Raw genomic sequence first — 23,095 nt, forward strand, 5'->3', positions numbered from 1 at the left:
TTGGCGTACGATGGCTGCGAGGGGGCTCATGTAGACGTTGAAGAGGGTGGGGCTGAGTGATGATCCTTGTGGTACGCCGCATATGACTTCGGTGGCCTTGGATCTGTACGGGGGTAGGCGGACTCTCTGGGTTCTTCCCGTGAGGAACGAGATGATCCACTCCAGTGCCTTCTCTTGGATTCCGATGTTGCTGAGGCGCTGCACTAGGGTGCGGTGGCAGACCGTATCGAATGCTGCGGAGAGGTCCAGGAGGATGAGCACCGCTGTTTCCCAGTTGTCGAGCAGGGCTTGGATGTCGTCAGTGGCTGCGATGAGGGCGGTCTCGGTGCTGTGGTTGGTGCGGAAGCCGGACTGCGAGTGGTCGAGGCTGGTTGGGCGAGCGCAATTGGTGATCCACTGTGTGAGGTTGTTGGCTGCTTGGTTGGGGTCCGTTGAGCTGGCGGGCAGGTTCTGGCTCAGTGCAGTGGTGAGCTGGTCGGTGGTGATCTTGTTCCAGTTCCTGCGGGGAACCTGTTGCGGGTGGTGGTGAGTCGTGGTCTTTCTGAAGCTGAAGTGGACGCAGCTGTGGTCGGTCCAGTGGAGCCCGGTGCAGTGGCTGAAGGAGATGTACTTGCTGGAGGAGAAGACTAGGTCAAGCGTGTGTCCGGCGTAGTGGGTGGGGGTGTTCACCAGTTGCATGAGTCCGGGGTTGGCGAGGTTGTCCAGCAGGGTGGTGGTGGTGTTGTCGTTGTTGTTCTCCAGGTGGAAGTTGAGGTCCCCTAGGAGGATGTAGTCAGCGGAGGCGAGGGCGTGCGGGCTGATGAAGTCTGCGATGTCTTCGCTGAATTGTGTGCGAGGTCCTGGGGGTCTGTAGATGAGGGTGCCTCTGAGTGTAGTCTTGGGGTCGGTGTGTATCTGGAAGTGAAGATGTTAAGCGGCGGTGAGGGTGTCGTCTGAGTTGGTCGTGATGCGGATGGTGTTCTTGTGGACGATGGCGATGCCTCCTCCTGTCTCGTTGACGCGGTCTCTCCGGGTGATCTTGTATCCATCTGGGATGGCGACGGCGATGTCGGGCGCTGAGGAGGCGTTCATCCATGTTTCCGTGAGGAAGGCGACGTCTGGAGATGTGGTGTCGAGCAGGTTCCAGAGTTCCACGGCGCTCCCGAAGACGAAAAATGGCTTGCGAACGGGTCAAGCAAGCTACTACGCATGCTCGCGGAGCTATGCGTAGTTCGCGGAGTGCAAGTGCATCTTCGCGTAGCTCGCGGAGTGCGGCTACTCGAACTACGCCCAGGCTTAATATATATATATATATGCTTACTCTCCACGGCTCATTTGCGGCGGAACCTCCCGTAGTCTGGTGGCGCGTTTTGCACTGGCAGAGCCCCGCCAGTCAGTCAATTTCCAAAAGTATCCAAGTTAAAACGCACGCTCAGAAATCAAGTGGTACACAGTGTTGCTTTATTGCTGTTACGCGTTTCGGAAGCCTCTGTGAGCAAGGGAGCAGAGGCTTCCGAAACGCGTAACAGCAATAAAGCAACACTGTGTACCACTTGATTTCTGAGCGTGCGTTTTAACTTGGATACTTTTGGAATATATATATATATATATATATATATATATATATATATATATATATTCAATGAAAAAACCATAGGTTATAGGCCATATATAGTTAGGAATTAGCATTTACAAAACCTTATTTTACTCGCATAAAACCATTGAAATTCCATATATAGTTAGAAGCGCTAACTATACATCGCGCACCCGCAATCCACTGCTGATGATGTCACATATTACATCATTCATGACATGGTCAGTGACATCACTGATGACATCACTGATGACATCTCAAATGACATCACTGATGACATCACTGATCACAACATCCAGTGATTGTATGTGTCTGTAAAGTTTAAATATGTTTCACATATTGAAGAATGAGTGGATGTATAAGTGTCTGGATGAAGAATTTAGTAGGTGCATGACTGACTGTATGAGTGAGTGATTAAATGTGTCTCACTGAGTACATGGGTTAGTGACTAAACTGTCTTAATTCGTGCATCAGTATGTTTGTTGTTGTGTAAGCTGCTGCATGTGTTGATCAGTAGCTATAAGAGTGGCCATATGGGTTATTGATTGGTTGCCCAAGTATTTGAATGGGAGGCTGAGTGTGTGTGTGGGTGGCTGGGAGGTGCGTGACTGTGCATAGATGTGTAAGCAGTTGATTCACTAGGAGTATGAGTTCAAGAGTGCATGTGGAAACAGCTATATGGGCGGTTGACTGTGCATGGGTGTGTTGGTGAGTGAATGGATTTCTCATTGCTACATGTGCAAGTAAGTACGTATGTAAAACACAATACATGTGAGAGTTGAGATATATAAATAACTGAACATAAGAGCCAGTGAATGTGTGAGTGGCTGTATCGATCACTGTGAGCTTGTATCAGGGATTATATAAGAGAGTAAATATGTGTTATTATATGTTTGAATAAGTAAGATGTGTATAACTGTATAGTTGAGGAAATGGAGGTGTGATTGATTCTTTGCATGACTGACTAGGTGTGTGAGTAACTCCATGGATGACTGACAGTCTGTGAGTGTCTGTTTATACTGAGTGTATGTAAGGTTATATTAGAGTCTGAAGAGGTTCATTGTATTATCACATGAGTGATGTGATCAGTGATGACAAATGAGATGTCATCAGTGATGTCATTTGAGTTGTCATCAGTGATGTCATCAGTGATGTCATTTGAGATGTCATCATTGATATCATTTGAGTTGTCATCAGTGATGTCATTTGAGATGTCATCAGTGATGTCATCAGTGATGTCACTGACCATGTCATGAATGATGTAATATGTGACATCATCAGCAGTGGATTGCGGGTGCGCGATATATAGTTAGCGCTTCTAACTATATATGGAATTTCAATGGTTTTATGCGAGTAAAATAAGGTTTTGTAAATGCTAATTCCTAACTATATATGGCCTATAACCTATGGTTTTTTCATTGAATTTTCAAGGTTTTGTAAATGCAAATTCCTAACTATATATCCACTATAACCTATGGTTTTTTCTGTGAATTTCATTGGTTTTTTAATAGCAAATATGAAAAGCTTTAAAATGTCAAGTACGTGATAGATAAAAACATTTTCGTATTTATGCACGCTGATGTGCTTTGAACGCTGCACCCCCCCCCCTCCCCTCTTTTGCCTTAGTAGTACTCTCTCTTTGCAGATACTGAAGGGTAGTTAACGCAGGCCTTTACCCCCGTTGTAATCCGTCGTGCCTCCTTGTCTCTCCATTTGATTGATTGTTGTCCAAGCATTTACTGTTTTAGAATTGGTTCTCTTTGGATCATTCTCTATTTACAAACAAGCACAAAGTCGCAATACTCTGTTTAGTCTTTGCAGATAGTGAAAAATCGTGTAAAAAAATAAAAGTAATCGAGCAAAATCAGTAGGCCACTAATTGGATCTCTTTTTGACCTCGCTAAAATAGAAATATTAGGAACAACCCTTCTTGAGAAATACGAAAATAGTGAGATGAACTGAGCTCCACACCATGAGGGCTGCAAGACAGCTCGGCTCCATCACCCATCCCGCACAAAATAACGACAAACCCTATGCAAATATTAAAAATATAGACAACACACCAGCAAAGAAACAGGGTAAAACATTTTATTAAAAAACTATTTACATAACGTTGGTTTATAAGATGATGTCAGTAGTGGACCGATGTGTGAATAGATCGAAAACAGCACAAGGCTCCAAGATCCGGATAGCAAGCTCCTGGATGTTGGGTGCCATAGTTTAGAGTTCTGAATTTCAGCCTTTTTCAATGCCTGTGCTTTGTTGAATCAAAATGGCGGCTTGACACAAAGCTGACTCAAGCGTTGTTACTGATGCTATGCAGACCAAAACTGGTTTTCAGTTTGTACATTTTTCTAGATTTTTCAATCCAAGTTTGGTTGACTTTGTAGAACGATGGCTTCAGATTTTCAACATACGGTGTGGTGGCGCTGACTGGGAGGGGGCGCTTCGCTCCTGCCCCCTCCCCAAGTAAGATTTTCATACGTGAAAGTACGTTAATGGTTTTGGTCCCTGAGATGCTTCGATGTCACTACCATTCTCAAATAGCATAAGTTCTGGATGTTGGGTGCCATAGTTAAGAGTTCTGAGCAGTGCTTGTAACACTGTCTGAAGCTTATTTCCACCTACTGCAGCTTCACTATTCTCAAAGTAAGTGAGTGTCGTTTGTGGACCTGACTGCATTAGAAAACAATGTGATATGTTACCTTCCTAAACAGCTTGACGGAGGCCCCTGAGGGGCGGTGTGATGGCCATGGACTCGGAGAAGACGCTTGGCTCCGACACCCTCCCCAAGTCTTATAGCACTGGTGTAGCCTGAGATCGCCCCCGACATAGGCGGCCGGCTCCCGGGGTCCGGCGGAACTTTTTGCCTTTTGATGACTCTTCAATTCTGGACCTTGTCCCACAATCCGTTTGACCTGAAGACAAGCTGTAGTGGGGCGCCCCTTTATCGTTTTAGTTGCCATTCCGCCCGCTTTTGCTACACTGTGCCTCTTCCGCCATTCAGCTGTTTACCGCCCGCTCTTGCGACTACAGCGTCTCGCTCACCATGTAGTTGAAATGCGCCCGCTCTTGCGGTGCAGCGATAGGCGGCTGCCACAGGACTCTCAAAATGGCGGCCGGCTCTTCGGTTTTGGGCCTGGTCCACTAAAATGGCCCTGGGACACCTTGGAACTCGGACGCTTGTCTGCTAGGGCTTGGGTCCCATTCTCGAAAAGCGTCCCCTCAGCCGTGAAGATTCTACAAAAGTCTTGGGGGCCTCCGACTCCCACAGGCTTCTGGTGGGGAGCGGCTGCCATGATTGCTCGTGGAATGACCACGACGGAGCTACGAGATGGTAGTGGTCTCATGCTGACGCCAGCTTTAGTCTGAAACATCCAGAAACACTGTAGACTACCAATTCGATCAGTTCCGGTAGCGCCCCAACATGACCCGGAAGAGAAGAACTTGCCCTCCCCTCTTTGACTGATGGTTCTTGTTGCCTGTCCCCTCTGTTGTCATTTAACAGAACTTTTTGGACTGCTGAAAGGGGTTGTGTTCTGAACGCTGGTTGGTGGAGACATTTAGACTATATTCTTGACCTACGTTGTCGCGTAATGCGTTTTATGACACGCCGCGTTAGCGCACCCGGAAGTGATCCGAGGCGCGGCGCGCAGCGCGTAACGTAAGCATAACAGGTCATGTGACTTGTTAATAAAACTTTTCATTGGTTCATTTTACTTTTGTTAATTTAATGATGAAAAGCTTGGTCATATGACCTAAAAATTACGCTTTTTATTATTTTCGAACAATATTTTTTTTTCAAACATATGTTATAATATTCCAGGCTAATGTACTTTCCCGGAAAATTTACAACTGTCTTGCAAGTAAAATATATTCCTTTTTCGAGAAAAAGGGCGTTTCTTCCTTCCATGACGGAGCCGTTGAGTAAAAGAGATTCGGCCTGCTGTCTTAGTCGCCGATACGCCTGATTATCAGATTCTTATCGATCACTTTATGTTGCAGACATGAAAAACACAACTGCCCTTGACCATTTATCTTTACTGCGTTCCTACATATTATACCTTTTATCCGTCATGTAATTGGACTGCTTTATTTCACTTGCCTTTTACTGATTCGAAAACAGTCACTAAAAGTAAAAACTTTACAAATGAAAATACTACTACCGTGTTTTGTTTTAAAAACCTTTATTGTGAAAATGTCAGTATACAAATACGGGCCTATAACCACGTGGGCCGGCCACGGAGCAAACTGAAATCGTATATGATGAGGAGACATTTACACTGTAGAAGAACGTAACGAGCGGGCCATTAGGTGACAAGAACAAAGGTGTCTAACAGTTGCGGAATCGGTGGACGTACATTTTGTAATTAAAATACGACAGGGCCACTAACAATAACATTTTCTAGATATACATTTGCGGGCAAAGAGTTACGAGTCCCATTTATACCGGCGCCATTTTGGGCGAGGCCGGGCAGGTCCAAGATATAGTCAAAATGTCTCCACCAACCATCGGCCAGACCAGAACCCCTTTCGGCCCTTTATGCTACAAGATGGTGTCTTCCATTCAGAAAATATTGGTGGCAGCATTTTGAAAGGAAACAGAAACAGCCGTTCTCCTAGTGAGTTTCACATTGTTACATTTAGGAAGAATGTTGAAGAGTAGTATGTGGAAAATCTGAAGCCATTTTTCTACAAACTCTCAATCAGACTTGGATGGAAAAAAAAAACCTGAAGAATGTACAAACTGAAAACCAATTTTTGTCTGTATAGCACCAACAGTAACGCTTGAGTCAGCTTTGTGTCAAGCCGCCATTTTCAATCAATAGCGTCCCCCTGCACACATTCAGGGACCTGGTCGTGTCTTCAGATGAAACGCATTGTAGGAAAAGAAGCAGAAAGGAAAAGGAAAAAAGTTCCGCCGGACCTAGTGAAGCTGCAGCAGGTGCAAATAAGCTTCAGACAGTCTTACAAGCACTGCTCAGAACTCTCAACTGAGGCACTCAACATCCAGGACTTGCCATTCGGATCTTGGCGCCTTGTATTTTTGTTTTGTTTTTGATGGAGGGGAAACAACAAAAAACAGGCATTGAAAAAGGCTCAACAGTGCAGGGCGCCTTGTGCTGGTTCCGACCTATTCACACATCGGTCCACTACTGACATCACCTCATAAACCAACGGGGCACCCCACGCCGACTTTCGGCGCAGCATTGTAGGATGGCCACACCAGTGCGCCAATTTGCTGGGCACCACCTCGGTGCCATCCAGATCTCGGCGCGTTCATTCAATCAATAGCGTCCCCCTGCACACATTCAGGGACCTGGTCGTGTCTTCAGATGAAACGCTTTGTAGGAAAAGAAGCAGAAAGGAAAAGGCAAAAAGTTCCGCCGGACCTAGTGAAGCTGCAGCAGGTGCAAATAAGCTTCAGACAGTCCTACAAGCACTGCTCAGAAATCTCAACTGAGGCACTCAACATCCAGGACTTGCCATTCGGATCTTGGCGCCTTGTGCTGGTTCCGACCTATTCACACATCAGTCCACTACTGACATCACCTCATAAGCCAACGGGGCACCCCACGCCGACTTTCGGCGCAGCATTGTAGGATGGCCACACCAGTGCAGCCACTTGCTGGACACCACCTCGGTGCCATCCGGATCTCAGCGCGTTCGAGTCACTGTGCCGGAAGAGTGACCGGAACTCAGCTGAACACGCCGTCTTTCGGCGCAGCATTGTAGGATGGCCACACCAGTACGGCAATTTGCTGGACACCACCTCGGCGCCATCCGGATCTCGGCGCGTTCGAGTCACTGTACCGCAACAGTGACCGCAATTCAGCTGGACACGCCGTCTTTCGGCGCAGCATTGTAGGATGGCCACACCAGTGCGGCAATTTGCTGGACACCACCTCGGTGCCATCCGGATCTCGGCGCGTTCGAGTCACTGTACCGCAACAGTGACCGCAATTCAGCTGGACACGCCGTCTTTCGGCGCAGCATTGTAGGATGGCCACACCAGTGCGGCAATTTGCTGGACACCACCTCGGTACCATCCGGATCTCGGCCCGTTGTGCTGCCTTCGGCCTATTCGCACATCGGTCCGCTACTGACGCCGCCTCACGTGCCAACGGATTTTCTACGCTTTTTGTAGCCCTATGTCGCATAACAGGTCATGTGACTTGTTTATAAAACTTTTCATTGGTTCATTTTACTTTTGGTTTCCTAAAGATGGAAGGCTTGGTCATATGACCTAAAAATAACACTTTTCATTGGTTTAGAACATTTTTTTTTCCCAAACGATGAAAGCCCCACCTTGTTTCTGGATCATTCAGACTGAAGCTGGCGTCAGCATGAGAGCACCACCATCTCGTGGCTCCGTCGTGGTCATTCCGCGAGCAATCATGGCAGCCGCTCCCCACCGGAAGCCTGCGGGAGTCGGGGGCCCCCAAGACTTTTATACAATCTTCACGGCTGAGCGGACGCTTTTCGAGAATGGAGCCCAAGCCCTAGCAGGCAAGCGTCCGAGTTCCAAAGTGTCCCAGGGCCATTTCAGTGGACCAGGCCTAAAACCGAGGAGCTGTCCGCCATTTTAAGAGCCATGTGGCAGCCGCCTATCGCTGCACTGCAAGAGTGGGAGCAACTCAACAACATGGTGAGCGAGACGCTGTGGCCGCAAGAGCGAGCGCAACTCAGCTAGATGGCCGCCACCTGGGGAGGCCCGTTCACGCCGGCTCCCCCACGCCCCCCCCGAGCCGCCGCACGCCAATTTTCGGAGCAGCATTGTAGGATACCAAAACCAGTGCGGCAGTTTACTGGACATCACCTGGGTGCCTGTCGTACATGTTGTGTCAGCCATGTGACACTGGACACAGACCGCTACTGACGAGGCCTCCCCCCGCACCACCCGGGACGCCCCACGCTGTTTTTCTGTGCTGCATTGTAGGATCCCTAAACCAGTGCGGCACCCAGGCGACATCACCTGGGTGCCGTCCAGAACTCTGCACGTTGTGCTGCCTTGGGACTATTCGCACAACAGACCGCTACTGACGAGGCCTCCCCCCGCCCCACCCGGGACGCCCCACGCCAATTTTCGGAGCAGCATTGTAGGATCCCTAAACCAGTGCGGCACCCAGGCGACATCACCTGGGTGCCGTCCAGAACTCTGCACGTTGTGCTGCCTTGGGACTATTCGCACAAAAGACAGCTTCTAACCATTGTTGCTTTTTGTGTTGAGAAATGTTTAAATGTTTTTAGTTTTTGTTCCGTTTGTTAAAGTTAGTAGTTAATAAAGTTTTATAACCTTACTTTGTTGGAGTGTTATCTATTTTTTTTAAAACGGGTGAATGGGGCCTTGAATCGGGTTATTGTCATGTGTGGGCTTTGGAAGTGTGCTGCTGCAGGATCGGACATTTCAAACTCAAATGTACGTTCTTTTTCTTACCTTTCCGAAGCATGGAGCGCAATAGCAGGCAGAGAAAGGGTGATGCACGTGTTGAACACTACCTGACCTGGCAAGTTGCTGGCAGTGCCCCCCCGCCCGCTCCTGAAAGAGGGCACACACACACCGCCGCCCCGAGTACTTCACAAATCTTTAAAAGACCATGCGCTTGTTCATGAGGCTTAAATGGTTTATCACCTCTTCTAGAACCCCTGCATCGACCCTCTGACGTTTCATGGAAAAATTACCATGTAACACAATACCAAGCCCTGTCAGCTGAAACCCCCAAGGAATCGTGGGGCATATTATCAAGGGGGTTTATCTCCGCTTTTTTGGCTTTAAAAACCATGAAAGCGGAGATAAAATTATTTCCCTATTATCAAGCTGTCGCTAACACCAGTTAGTGACAGCTAAAAGGAGATAGCGACCATCTTGGGCCCCGCTTTGCATGTCAGTGATACTTATCACTAATGACATGCAAAGTGGCGTGCCAAGATGTTAGCGACTGGAAACAGTCCCTAACATCGCTACCTTCTATTACCAACTTTTGGAGATATTCGCGCTAAGCGCGAATATCTCCAAAATCTAACACCTGCCCTGAGCAGTTCTTAGCCATGTTATCCAATGGGAGGTGGATAACATGGCTAAGAGCATTAGGTCGATAATACATGAATATCGCTGACTTTTCTGCGATAATAGCAAGGTTTATCTGCGATAAAAATCGCCGATGTGCGGCGATAATTTTTGTCTCTAAACAAGTTAGAGACAAAAATTATCGCTAGTTGTTCGTAATATGCCCCCGGGTTTTTGCTTGCAGAAATCGGGAGGCGGGAGACTAGCACTGAAATCAGTACTCACACGCCTGAATCAGGAGGATTGGCATGTCTGAATTCTCTACAGCTGGGGCCATAAACTACATCCGCAGGGTTAGGTGATAGCCTGGAACCAGCCTGGCATCTAAAATGGCTGCCGTGCACGACAAAATTGTGGCATTCGAAAAAAGGCAAGATGGCGCAGCCGCTGGAAGAGATGTATCAACATATATCAGCCTCCTCAGCCACCCTCAGGAAACATAGGGGATTAGGATATGTCTCCCGCACCCCCTTATACCTAGTACTTTAATTAACGAAGCACAAAATGGCGAATTCCCGTTTCGCTACCAGTTTGCGGCCCAGTTCGCGGCCCGTGAAGCGCTTCTACCGTGAAAAATCATTTTTTTTTTATTTTCCCCACGGGACCCTTTAATAACCCCAACAACATTCCTAGGGGGTCAAGAGGGGGATACCTTGCCCCCTTTCATTAAATTCCCCCTTAGTTTTTCACCTTTTCTTCTCTCTCGATCCTACCGAGAGACAAGATGGCGGCCGCTCCGGACTGTCACGCAGCAAAAAAAAAAAAAAGCTCACGCACAGCCGCTGGAAGAGATGTATCAACATATATCAGCCTCCTCACCCACCCTCAGGAAACATAGGGGATTAGGATACGTCTCCCGCACCCACTTATAACTAGTAATTTAATTTACGAAGCACAAAATGGCGAATTCCCGTTTCGCTACCAGTTCGCGGCCGCGCTTCTACCGTGAAAAATCATTTTTTTTTATTTTCCCCACGGGACCCTTTAATAACCCCAACAACATTCCTAGGGGGTCAAGAGGGGGATACCTTGCCCCCTTTCATTAAATTCCCCCTTCGTTTTCCACCTCTTCTTCTCTCTCGATCCTACCGAGAGACAAGATGGCGTCCGCTCCGGACTGTTTAGAATGTTGACAGACACCGGAGAGCCAATCAGCTTTCTGCGCGCAAAGTTCCGATAAGCGAAAAGTAAGCGGACCGGATCGCTGCCCAGAGCGCTGTTACAGATATATATCTTGGTTTGAACGTTAATTTCTCAAAAACTACTGGAGCACATATATTGAGACCTAGCAAAGGCACATCGGGCTAACAGTCCCTACAATTTTGCCAAGTTTCGTGCAAATCCATTCAGCCGTTCGAGCTAAAAGTGAGTCCAACCGCCCTATGGAAAAATGAATGGGAAAAACGCGTTTTGGGACCCCCCTTTTTTCTCAGCCCCCCCTTGACGAAACCCCACCAAATTTTCAGGGGCTGCTCAGAAACAAAATGTGCCATTTTCCTGAAAATTTCAGCCGATTCCGTCCACAAACGCCAAAGTTTTTAGACATAGAATTTTCAAAAGTCCCATAGGGAAAAAATCCTAACTATATATACCTACTGGCGACCGCCAGTAGGTAATATATATATATATATATATATGTGTGTGTGTGTGTTTAAAATTTTTTTTTTTTTTTTTTAAAGTTACATTAATTATTTATTAATTGTAAGTTTATTTAAGTATTTTAAGTATGTTTAAAATAATTATATTTATTATTATATTACTTTTAAATTACTTTTAAGATATTTAAAAAATTCGATATTTTGACTGTCTATATTTTTTCCTATCGATATTTTGGAGTCGATATTTTTGTACTTACCTATTTGTAGATAGGAAGTCGATATTCTGGCATTCTATATTTTTACCTCAATATTTTTGACAGTCGATATTTTGACTGTCGACATTATGTCAGTGATCCGTATTTAACATGTGCGTAAATAACAATTCATATTAAAACTCATAATCAGTGTTATTTAATATGTGTTATTTTCCCAACTCAACAGAACTGGCATTTAGAGAATGTGCAAGTTTATCTGTTTTACTAACACACTCATAATAAAGTCATGTATGTCAATGCAAGTAAATGGAAGCAGGAGCACATGGAAGATATAAACCTACAGATAGGCACTAATCTATCAGAGGTCCTTGAGCAACTGTTACTAGTGTCTCGAGCTAAAGGCTCTGCTACTTTCTACACTCCGCCCTTCCATGAGACAAATTCAGAATGAGACTGCACCTACTAGAATGGTTAAGGTAAAACGTGCAATGTACAACACAGAATAACAGAATGGAAGCTCATTTAAAATGCATGTAAATGTGGAGAAGTGTGGCTCAATGGTTAGAGCGGCAGACCCTGATGCAGAGGTCTAGCCCAGGACCAGGGTTCAATTCCCCGCCTCGGCGGGTCTTGGTCTCAAAGTTCCACGGACTTGATAATTCTCGCCTTGGTGCCTATTCCAATCATGGAGTCCCACTCTGCAACTCTGGGCAATACCTTGCTTAATCTCCACAACGGCCCCCACAACGCTAAGGATGCCTGGCCTCCACCTTGGGGGTGCCCAGGAGTGGACGCCTCCCAGGGAAAGCCAGGATGGGATCCACAGCGGTATTCGTACAAGCGCCTTGAGACCCTTGCGGGTGAGTAGTGTGCTATACATGTATCAATTTACATTTAATGTACAATAATGCTAATGCTTTAATGAGCTTCAAACAGGTCCAACAATTGATTAATATATCAGCCTGTTAAGGCTAGTATGTGTGTATATATACTTACACCTGTATTTAGAATTCACCTATATGCCTATAAGACCTGTCCGGATAGTATGAGAATCTTACCCTAGTCACAGTAATATTTTTTTCTGTATTGAAATACTTTGATAGAGTGGTGGCTCTTTTGTATCTTTTTTGTAATCAATTTTTAATCCTTCTATTTTTAATATTAGGAATCAGCTGTTTTATATAAAAACAATGCACTTTATATTGATAGTTTGCACAATCACTTTTTTGCACTAGACATGTCTTAGCAGGCACTGTTAAGGTGACAGGCCCACTTAGGCTCTATTTAGATTATTGTTTAAATGATCCAAACATGGTGACAAGGAATTAGCATTTCTGATATTCATTATCAGTTTCCTTTATATTTAACGTTGTTTCTCTGTATATATGTATATAAAACTGTTTTTACACAACACTAGTAGTTATATTTGGTATATTTGTATATCCCGTTGATACCCTCACATAGACGTAGTTGGTTGTCATGTTTAGTTAGATGTATCAACTTTATCTTCTTATGTTGTGTAAATATAAATGTATCATGTGTAGTGGGTTTTAGGATGTTTATTAGTCTTAAATATTATCTACACTGATAAACATTTTTTACCTCTATTTCTAGCATTTGTCTAGCAATAAGGAGATAACGACGTTACTTTGCACAGTATTTTTACCTTGTCCATGAATTAACTTGATGCACTGTCACTTTAAATGTTCCGCACTATGGCGAGCAGTTTGTCATGTGATCAAGCCTCCTCGGAGGCGAAACGCGTCATGGCGGCAGCGCTGGCATTGATTGAATAAATCACCTCTGCACCAGCACTCTTTGGGTCGACTCTTCGTCACTGTGTGATTTGGCAGATTGATGTCTGTGACGGGTGATGAGCTTCATGGATATATATATATATATACATATGAATTCAGGCTCTCAGTAGCTTCACCCCTGCCTTGATAAGAACTGTTTCAACACTGCAGTAGTAAGTTTAAGTTTGTACATATCGTATTCCTGTTTAAAAATGACTTATAAGAGAGTAAATACTGTATTACTTTCCGAACTTGTGTAGGTATATCAGGTTTTGTGATTTCCTGAATTCAGTGCTTTCTGGTTTCAGGGGTGGAAGTGGCAGAAAACGCTGTCTCCTGCGGGCGAGGAACATTGGCGGCGCAGACCACCTATCTCCAAGGCGCCAAGGACCGAATGCTTGCCCTCAGGCACATCACCACTACCACACACATCCTTCTTGCACACCGCATGGTCATGAAGGCCCTTTGCTTGCTCTTCGTCAGGTACAGATATTCATTTTTACCAGGTGTTATGATTCATTTGGCTCCTGCATGAACTGTAAACATTTTGCATTTGTCTTGGGTTAACCTTAATTTTCACATGGAGTCACATCTCACCCTCCTTTGTCCATTCAAATAAATGCCTCCATCAGACTTCTCTTCTTTAATCAAGGAAATGCCTCTGTTAGACTCAACTTGCCCAGTCTCTCAAAAAGCCACTGCCAGACTCCTCATGTCCAGTCTCTGATAAGCTACTGTCAGACTCCTCTTGTCTAGTCTCTGATATGCCTCTGACAGACTCCTCATGTGCAGTCTCTGATATGCTTCTCTCAGACTCCTCTAGTCCAATCTCTCAAACCCTTATATGAGACTCATGTTGCCCATTCTCTAATATGCCTGACAGACTCCTCTAGTCCAGTCTCTGATATGCTTCTGACAGACTCCTCATGTCAAGTCTCTGATATGTTTCTCTCAGACTCCTCTAGTCCAATCTCTCAAACCCTTATGTGAGACTCCTATTGCCCATTCTCTAATATGCCTGACAGACTCCTCTTGTCCAGTCTCTGATATGCCTCTGACAGACTCCTCTTGTCCAGTCTCTGATATGCCTCTGACAGACTCCTCTTGTCCAGTCTCTGATATTCCTCTGACAGACTCCTCTTGTCCAGTCTCTGATATGCCTCTGACAGACTCCTCTTGTCCAGTCTCTGATATGCCTCTGACAGACTCCTCATGTGCAGTCTCTGATATGCTTCTCTCAGACTCCTCTAGTCCAATCTCTCAAACCCTTATGTGAGGCTCCTATTGCCCATTCTCTAATATGCCTGACAGACTCCTCTTGTCCAGTCTCTGATATGCCTCTGACAGACTCCTCTTGTCCAGTCTCTGATATGCCTCTGGCAGACTCCTCTTGTCCAGTCTCTGATATGCCTCTGGCAGACTCCTCTTGTCCAGTCTCTGATATGCCTCTGACAGACTCCTCTTGTCCAGTCTCTGATATGCCTCTGACAGACTCCTCTTGTCCAGTCTCTGATATGCCTCTGACAGACTCCTCATGTGCAGTCTCTGATATGCTTCTCTCAGACTCCTCTAGTCCAATCTCTCAAACCCTTATGTGAGGCTCCTATTGCCCATTCTCTAATATGCCTGACAGACTCCTCTTGTCCAGTCTCTGATATGCCTCTGACAGACTCCTCTTGTCCAGTCTCTGATATGCCTCTGGCAGACTCCTCTTGTCCAGTCTCTGATATGCCTCTGACAGACTCCTCTTGTCCAGTCTCTGATGTGCCTCTGACAGACTCCTCTTGTCCAGTCTCTGATATGCCTCTGACAGACTCCTCTTGTCCAGTCTCTGATATGCCTCTGACAGACTCCTCTTGTCCAGTCTCTGATGTGCCTCTGACAGACTCCTCTTGTCCAGTCTCTGATATGCCTCTGACAGACTCCTCTTGTCCAGTCTCTGATATGCCTCTGGCAGACTCCTCTTGTCCAGTCTCTGATATGCCTCTGGCAGACTCCTCTAATCCAATCTCTGATATGGAGGTCAGACACCTCTTGGCCTCTGTCAGACTTCTCTTGTCCAATCTCTCAAACACCTCTGTCAGATTCTTCTTGTCTACTGTCTGATATGCCTCTGTCAGACTCCTATTGCTCATTTTCTAATATGCCTGACAGACTCTTCTTGTCTAGTCTCTGATATGCCTCTGACAGACTCCTGTTATCCAGTCTCTGGTATGCCTCTGTCAGACTCCTCATTGTTGGCTCTGTGAGACTCTTGCCCAGTTTCTGATATGCCTCTTGGCCTCTGCCAGATTCCTCTTGTCTAATCTCTCAAACGCCTCTCTGTCAGACTCCTTTTGTTCAGTCTCTGCTATGGCTGTCAGGCTCCTCTTTCCCAGTTTCTAATATGCCTCTGTCAGATTCCTCTTGTCTAATCTCTGATATGGCTCTTTCAGACTCCTCTTGGCCTCTGCCAGATTCCTCTTGTCTAATCTCTGATATGGCTCTTTCAGACTCCTCTTGGCCTCTGCCAGATTCCTCTTGTCTAATCTCTGATATGGCTCTTTCAGACTCCTCTTGGCCTCTGTCAGATTCCTCTTGTCTAATCTCTGATATGCCTCTGTCAGATTCCTCTTGTCTAATCTCTGATATGGCTCTTTCAGACTCCTCTTGGCCTCTGCCAGATTCCTCTTGTCTAATCTCTGATATGGCTCTTTCAGACTCCTCTTGGCCTCTGCCAGATTCCTCTTGTCTAATCTCTCAAACGCCTCTCTGTCAGACTCCTCTTGTTCAGTTTCTGCTATGGCTGTCAGGCTCCTCTTTCCCAGTTTCTGATATGCCTCTGCCAGAAGCTTCTTGTCCAGTCTCTGATAAGCTTCTGTCAAACTCCTCCTGTCCAGTCTCTAATATGCCTGTCACACTCCTCATCCACGTCTTTGAAATGACTCAGAATCCACTTTCCCTATCGATTTATAACCTCAATCCGACTCTGCTTGTCTAATCTATGAAATGCCTCAGGATGACGTCTCCCGCTTCAACGCTGAAGGACGTCCATGGATGCTTGCTGCTGCCTCACCCTGTTGGCTACAGGGCCAGTTTTGTACTGGTGCCCATACCTATCTCCTCTTGACCTGTGTATCTGGTCCCACATTCCTTTAGTATTATTTCTGGAGTGCACACAATACCCCTTCAATTTATTTTCTTTGCTTGGGCTACCCAAACCCCTGCAGTTTCTCATATGCTTACTAAGATGTGTACAGGCAGTTTCTGTTCTTACCGCTACCCTGGTCACCATGTACTACCTGTACAGCTGTAATCATAAAAATTACTAGGACAGTGCTAGCAGTAAATCTTGGGTGGGCTTCGGTTAGTCTACTAACAGCCTCTACTCAGTAAGGTATTCAGACAAAATATAGAAAAAAATTATCGCCATACCAAAATATTATGTCCACAATATCGTTAGCAAGAATATAGTTTTCAAGAATATAGATATTAAGGTATGTAATATCGATTTATAAAATATCGAAGTCATTAATGTAGTTTGTAAAAATATACAGCTAGATTCATCAAGCATTTTTGCGAGCGCAAACGGTGCGAATCGCGACTCCCCATTCATTCCTATGGGCCTTTAGGCCCATAGGAATGAATGGGAAATCGCATCCTTATTTGCGATTAGAAATTTGCTAATCGCAAATAAGGAGGCTGTAGGAATCGCAATTTATTTTGCAATTTCTACATGAATCCCAATTTGCAAGTCCTTAATAGCGATTCCTTAATAATCGCTATTAAGGACTCGCAAATCGGGACATTGATGAATCTGGGTGATAGGGCCCTATTACGATGTCGGACGGATGAGAGTCGGACCAACACGATAGTGCAGCGGCCGGAAAAGGGCAGCAGCACAAGCTGCAATAGAAAAACTGATGTTTTCAAACATCCCTGCACTGTGTGGCAGGCACCATGTTGTGCTGGCCACATAGTGCATTGATGTGTTGTGCCCCCCCAGGCCCCATGGCAGAGAGCTAGGAGCCCCCACAGTTACTTTCACAGCGGACCGCCATGAAAGGGCATGTAGAAAGCAACATTCTAATCCTGGCTGCAGAGCTGAGGCTGGCTCTGCGGAATTCCCCGCGGGTTTCCCTCTGACTGCCAGTACCATGATACGGCGGTTGAACGGGTAACTATGATGTCAAGCGGAAAGCCTACAACGAGCTGCCGGAAGGCTTTCTGCCTGACATCATATTGAGGACCATAGTTGTTAAAATATTGTTTTTAAACATTATGTATTTTAGTATATATTTTATTTGTATATGATGTAATATTTTGTATAATTATTGTTTATGCTTTTTAATATATTAGTTAAATTGTTTGCAGTTATTATATTAAGTGTAATACATTTTAGTGATTTTTAGTGCCGTAGAGGATTGTGGGTATATAGGGGTATAGGGTGGGAAGTAATTTAATTGTAATACATATGATGATTATTTTTATATAATATTATTTATTTAATTGATATATAAATATGTTAAGTGTGCTATTCATTTTTTAAAATATACATTTTATCTGTCTGAATCCTGAAATTACAGTTGGGTGCCTCAGGAGCAGTACCCTCAAGAAGCCCACCTTCCAGCAGCCCTGACTCAACTGCACTATCAAAGTGGCTAGACGGGGGAAGGGATTTGGGAAGGGTACTGCGGAGAGGGCGATCTAGAACGAGACGTTGTCCTTGATTAATTTTCCTGATAGGCTTTATAGACTCTTGGACACTATTTAACATGAGTTTAATAACAATGACTTACCTGTAAAGAAAAGCAAATTATATATGGAACAGTTGCTGAAAACGTCTGTCAGTCTTCACTGGCAAATGCTGTTCCTATAATTCTGAAGATTACAATGTTTAAGCTACTATAGTGAAGCACACATGTACATAAAAGTGCCACCTGGCCTCTATCACATGCTTTCGCTATAAATCCCTTTAAACACACTGTTAGGAATTCACAGTGCTATTTCCCAAAAAAACCTTTGACGCTGCAGAAGACTTCACATATGCTAATGAGGCAGATTAATATTCAAATGCTTCTGCGCTATATATGTGTATATATATATATAAATCAGAATACAAATATGCAAATGTTCAGAAAGCGGTTCAGCCCGATGTTTTTGAGTTCACATATGCAAATGTCCAAAGTGCGCTTCAGAGCGATAGGCCAAAGTCTTCAATGATGTAAATGTTCGAAGAGCGCTTCAGCGCGATGAAACACGATGCCAAAGTTATCGAATATGTAATTGATCGAAAAGGCGCTTCAGCACGATGTACTTCGATCTTCCAACCTGCTAAAATGAGCAAATATGCAAATATGTCAAAGAGCGCTTAACATGACTCAAAGAGCGCTCAACGCAAAATAGCCATTGCCATGGTTATCAAATAAGTTATCCAGGATGTAAATGCCCAAAGGCGCTTCAGCGCGATACACAACAATCTGTCAACATGCAAATGCCCAAGGAAAGTTTTAAAGCCACTGACGTGTGCAAATTGCAATAAAAGGACAAGAACAGCACATAGTTGCTTTCACGATGGGAAATATACAAATGGAGCGATCCTACCTGCTTGTGGCTGGAAGAAGGATTTACAACCCGTAACACGTCATCATGCGACTTCTAGCTTCAACCGGAGTCTTCTTACCCCACCCGGAGAGCAGCTGCTACGCATGCTCAGAGTGCGTCATAACCAGCGATGAGCTCAGGGCGTGGTCGCTATTTAAAGGGCTCAGAAGGATTCAGGAACTTTCCAGATGTCAACCTGTAAAGAACCAAAACCGGTGCTGAGAAAGGCCAAACCTCTTGGTATGCAAAAGCATTGGCAACAACAAGGCCATAATAGTCTACAACAAGCATTGGTCATAATAGTCTACAACAAGCATTGGCAAAAGTAAGTGCATGAATAAAATATAAAAGGAACATATACATTGTGCAGCAAATGATGTATGGGTGTGATAGAGCGCTTACAGCACCCTAAATTGTATGGGTGCATTATACTCATAGTTCAAACGCACGTACATATATATTTTTATCAGTTGCAGTGTTTTTGATTATTAAGATGCATTTATTCAAATCATATAAGCATTAAAATGCTGTATGCACATTTCAGTAGGATTTGTATGTATTAGAAAAACCTATAATTACTGTAAGCATAATGCGCAGGATGAAATTATACTCATATAATGTAATTGTGTATCGTTTAAGTTGCCTGCACTGTAGGCCCAACACTGCAGGTTGTTGTTAGTTTCATTTCTCCATGGTTGCTCAAGAATTAACTAAATGAATCCTCTTTGTATTCGAAGATAGTATGCTCTCATCCTACTGCAGGGGCAGGAATTCGACCTCGTTATTCTTAGATTTAAGGAGATACCCGGAATGTCTTTGTAGACTAGAAGGTGAAAAGGGAGGACGCCTTTCGTGTCTGGCCGATATGGGAATCAAGGTCACTGTAAGAGAGCTGAACAACCACGGCTCCCGTGGAAAAGTATAGAAATGTTGCTTTTGACAAGACTAATATGTGGCGTACTATGGGAAGATTATGGTCTTTTTGTAAGTTGCGCAGGGATAGAGTTGAGCGACTTCTTGCATTATCGGGGGAGAAGGAGCATCTTAGAGCGAGCTCAATAACCTTAAGCTATCAGACCCATTTGACATGAGTACTTCTTAGGAAGTCAGCACGTGCTGACACCTTTGGGGCATGATGCAAGGGAGATAGGTAGGACCCTCAGCGAGAGCAGTGTAGGGAAAGATAACTTATGTTTTCCTTGCCCATGAAAAAGGACTTGGACTCAGCTTCTATTCTGTGTGGCATTTTGGAGATCATCACATTATGCCTTTTATGCCAAATGAATTATCTTCGTAGGCTCGGCTCTGTATTGATTTTTATGTATCTATATACTCTGACATTACGGTGTGTTTTCAATTAGTTTTGGCGTTATAATAAATCCATAAACTGGAATTCGGAGTCTGTGGTCTTTTAAGCATGACTACTTTGTAACCATAATCTTGAATTGTTCTCTCCCCTCAACCACTTTCAGCAGGCAAATAAAAGACCATCAGTATTGAATTTATTAGGTAAGGCAAGGAGTAAATTTAGCGTAATCAGGTGATTTGTCATTTCCCCTGGGCACTACTCAGGAAACTCAGGAAAATCATGACATTATGTGGAGGTTGTGGGAATTATAGAGGTAAAGGGTGGGAAGTAATTTATTATTGAGTCATTAATAATTAGTTGTTATTTAATAATAATTATTTACTTGATTATTAATTATGGTAATTATGTAACTTTTTTTAGGTGCCTGTTGTGGGTTTATAGGGCTAAAGGGTGGGAAGTTATTTATAATTATTTAATAATTAATTTTTAATTAATATTAATTAGTTGCGTGTTGAGGGGTTTATAGCGGTAGAGGGAGGGGAGTAAATTAATTTAAATTAATAAGAAGTTGTTAAATACTTCTAATTATTTAATTGCCAATTATTTATTTGAATTGTGTAATACTTTTTTTGTAATTTTAATTTTAGGTGTTGGTTGTGAGGTTTATAGGGGTAAAGGGTTGGAGGTTAATTCATTTTAATGAATCAATATTTAATTTTCAATTAATAATGTTTGTTTAATTGATAAGTATGTTAATTATGATTTTTTTACTGGTTTAGATGTTGGTTGTAAGTTTTTTATGGGTATGGAGTGGGGAGTGAATTAAATTCAAGTAATTAATAATTAATGTTTAAATGAATTTGTATTATTTAATAGACAATTAATTATCTTAATTGTGTAAATAATTTACTGTTAAATTGTATGTGTGTTGTGTGTGAGGGTATATTGTGGGAAGTACATTTATTATAATTAATTAATAATTCATATGTAATAATGATTCATATTTTGCTTTTATTTTAATTTGAGTTTTAGATGCAGGTTGTGAGTTTTGTGGGGTTATAGGGTGGTAAGTAAATACATTACATTTATGTAATGAATATTTTGTTGTTAATAAATAACTTCTAAAAAAAATATTTATTTGTATTAAAATTGTTTTTGAATTTTATTTTCAATAATATTTGTAGTTATTTGTGATATGTATTTAACATTGTAATATGTTTTTTATTTTTTTATTTTTTAATATTTAGGGGCCTATTAGGATGTAGGGCGATCGCCATCGCACGCGCTCTCCATCCTACCCCGCCTGCCACCCATTTCCCCTCACAATTTTAGTATGGCAGGTGGACCTCGGCAGACGGAAAAACCATCTGCCGGTTTTCTGCCGGTTGACTAGTTGACCGGGTGGAAAAGGGCCTATATATGGTGGCGACACTGTCATCCATATTAGCATGGGAGCGGGAAGCAGCCCAACGCCGCTATGGAAAGGCATTCAGTTTTTGCTTTTGGGGGTCTGTTGCAGGCCCCCAGGGTTTTGGGGGGTAGGGGGTGCACATGGGGGGTACCTATGATACCCCTTACATTGTCATGGACATGGTGGCAGGCACCTCGCGGTGGTGGTGGCACCCTAATCGCCGGTGCGGGACCGCCGCACCACTGACGGCCGGTTCCAGCACTGCTAGGCTATCCTAATAGGCCCCTTAGTATATTTCTAGTATGTTTTGTACATATTTATATTTTTCTTTATTTTTTTATTTTTGAAATAATTTTATTTTGTTCAAGATATTTTGTTTGATTTTTATGTTGCTCTGACTGGGGTGGGAATAGTAAATTCTACCCCTCCGCAATCCAACACTTTCACTACTGTGGTATTGACTGGAGTGGAAAAAGTACATTTTACCCCCTGCAAACCAACACTTTCCCTACTGTTGTTCTGACTGGAGTGGGAATAGTACATTTTACCCCTTCGCTATCCGACACTTTCCATACTTTTGTACTGACTTGAGTGGGAATCGTCAATTTTACCCCTCTGCAATCCAAAACTTTCCTTACTTCTGTACTGACTGGAGTGGGAATAGTAAAGTTTTTTCTTCCGCAATCCAATAATTTTCTTACTGTTGTACTGATTGGAGTGGCATAGTAAATGTTACACCCCTGCGCTCCAACACTTTCAATACTGTTGCATTTATTGGAAGGAGATTTGTAAATTTAACCCAGTTTCCTTATTTTTGCATTGCGTGAAGTGGGAGTAGTAATTTTTTATATATTTACTATAATAGTTTGCGTAGTTCTGTATAAATTGCAGTGGTAATAGTATATGTATAATATTTTATATTTTACAATTTATTTTATATTTTTATCATTTTTATTATTTGCTTTTGTTTATAAATATGAATGTTTTTAATGTGTGATATATTGCTACTAAATTTTGAGTTGTTTATTTTTTTATTTAATTAGAAGTTTGTTTTTTAAAGGTTTTATGTTATTATTATATGTATATCTATTTATATTTATTTCTTATATTTTTATATTAGTTCCAAAAATGTGAAATAATACTATAAATTAAAAATATTAGTTTAATAGTTGTTTTTTTAGTTAGCTACATGTGAGTATATATTAATTCATATATATGTGTGTGTTTAAGTTCGGGGAGAGAAGTTGGCCTAACGGCTAGGGTGGTCGAATCTGGGGAACTGGGTTCGAGTCTCTGCAATGACACTGAACATCCTGTGATTCTGGGCAAATCACTTAAATCTCCCCACGCCTAATTAAAATGAATGTGTTCTCATGTAATGCAACTGGTGCTATGTAAAGTGCTCTGATACCCGATTCGGGTCAAGTTCGCTCTATATAAAACTCTGTAAAAAAACACAACAAAAAAGTTTATTTGTTAAAATATGTATGACATCTATATTATTTGTTCAATTAATGTTGCTAGTTAATTTATTCAATTTTT

General features: G+C 43.3%; 1 protein-coding gene across 1 annotated transcript in view; it reads left to right on the forward strand.

The window, feature by feature from the left end:
- LOC147725878 (putative E3 ubiquitin-protein ligase HERC1) overlaps positions 1-23,095 on the forward strand; it is a 1,064,842-nt gene that overhangs the window by 648,172 nt on the left and 393,575 nt on the right. The window contains exon 42 of the mRNA XM_086963380.1: positions 13,559-13,733. Within this exon, the coding sequence (XP_086819506.1) occupies positions 13,559-13,733 (175 nt within the window). The remainder of the gene's footprint in view (positions 1-13,558; positions 13,734-23,095) is intronic.

The sequence above is a fragment of the Lissotriton vulgaris genome, chromosome 3_1 (genome assembly GCF_964263255.1).
Source record: "Lissotriton vulgaris chromosome 3_1, aLisVul1.2, whole genome shotgun sequence".
NCBI classification, from domain to species: domain Eukaryota; kingdom Metazoa; phylum Chordata; class Amphibia; order Caudata; family Salamandridae; genus Lissotriton; species Lissotriton vulgaris.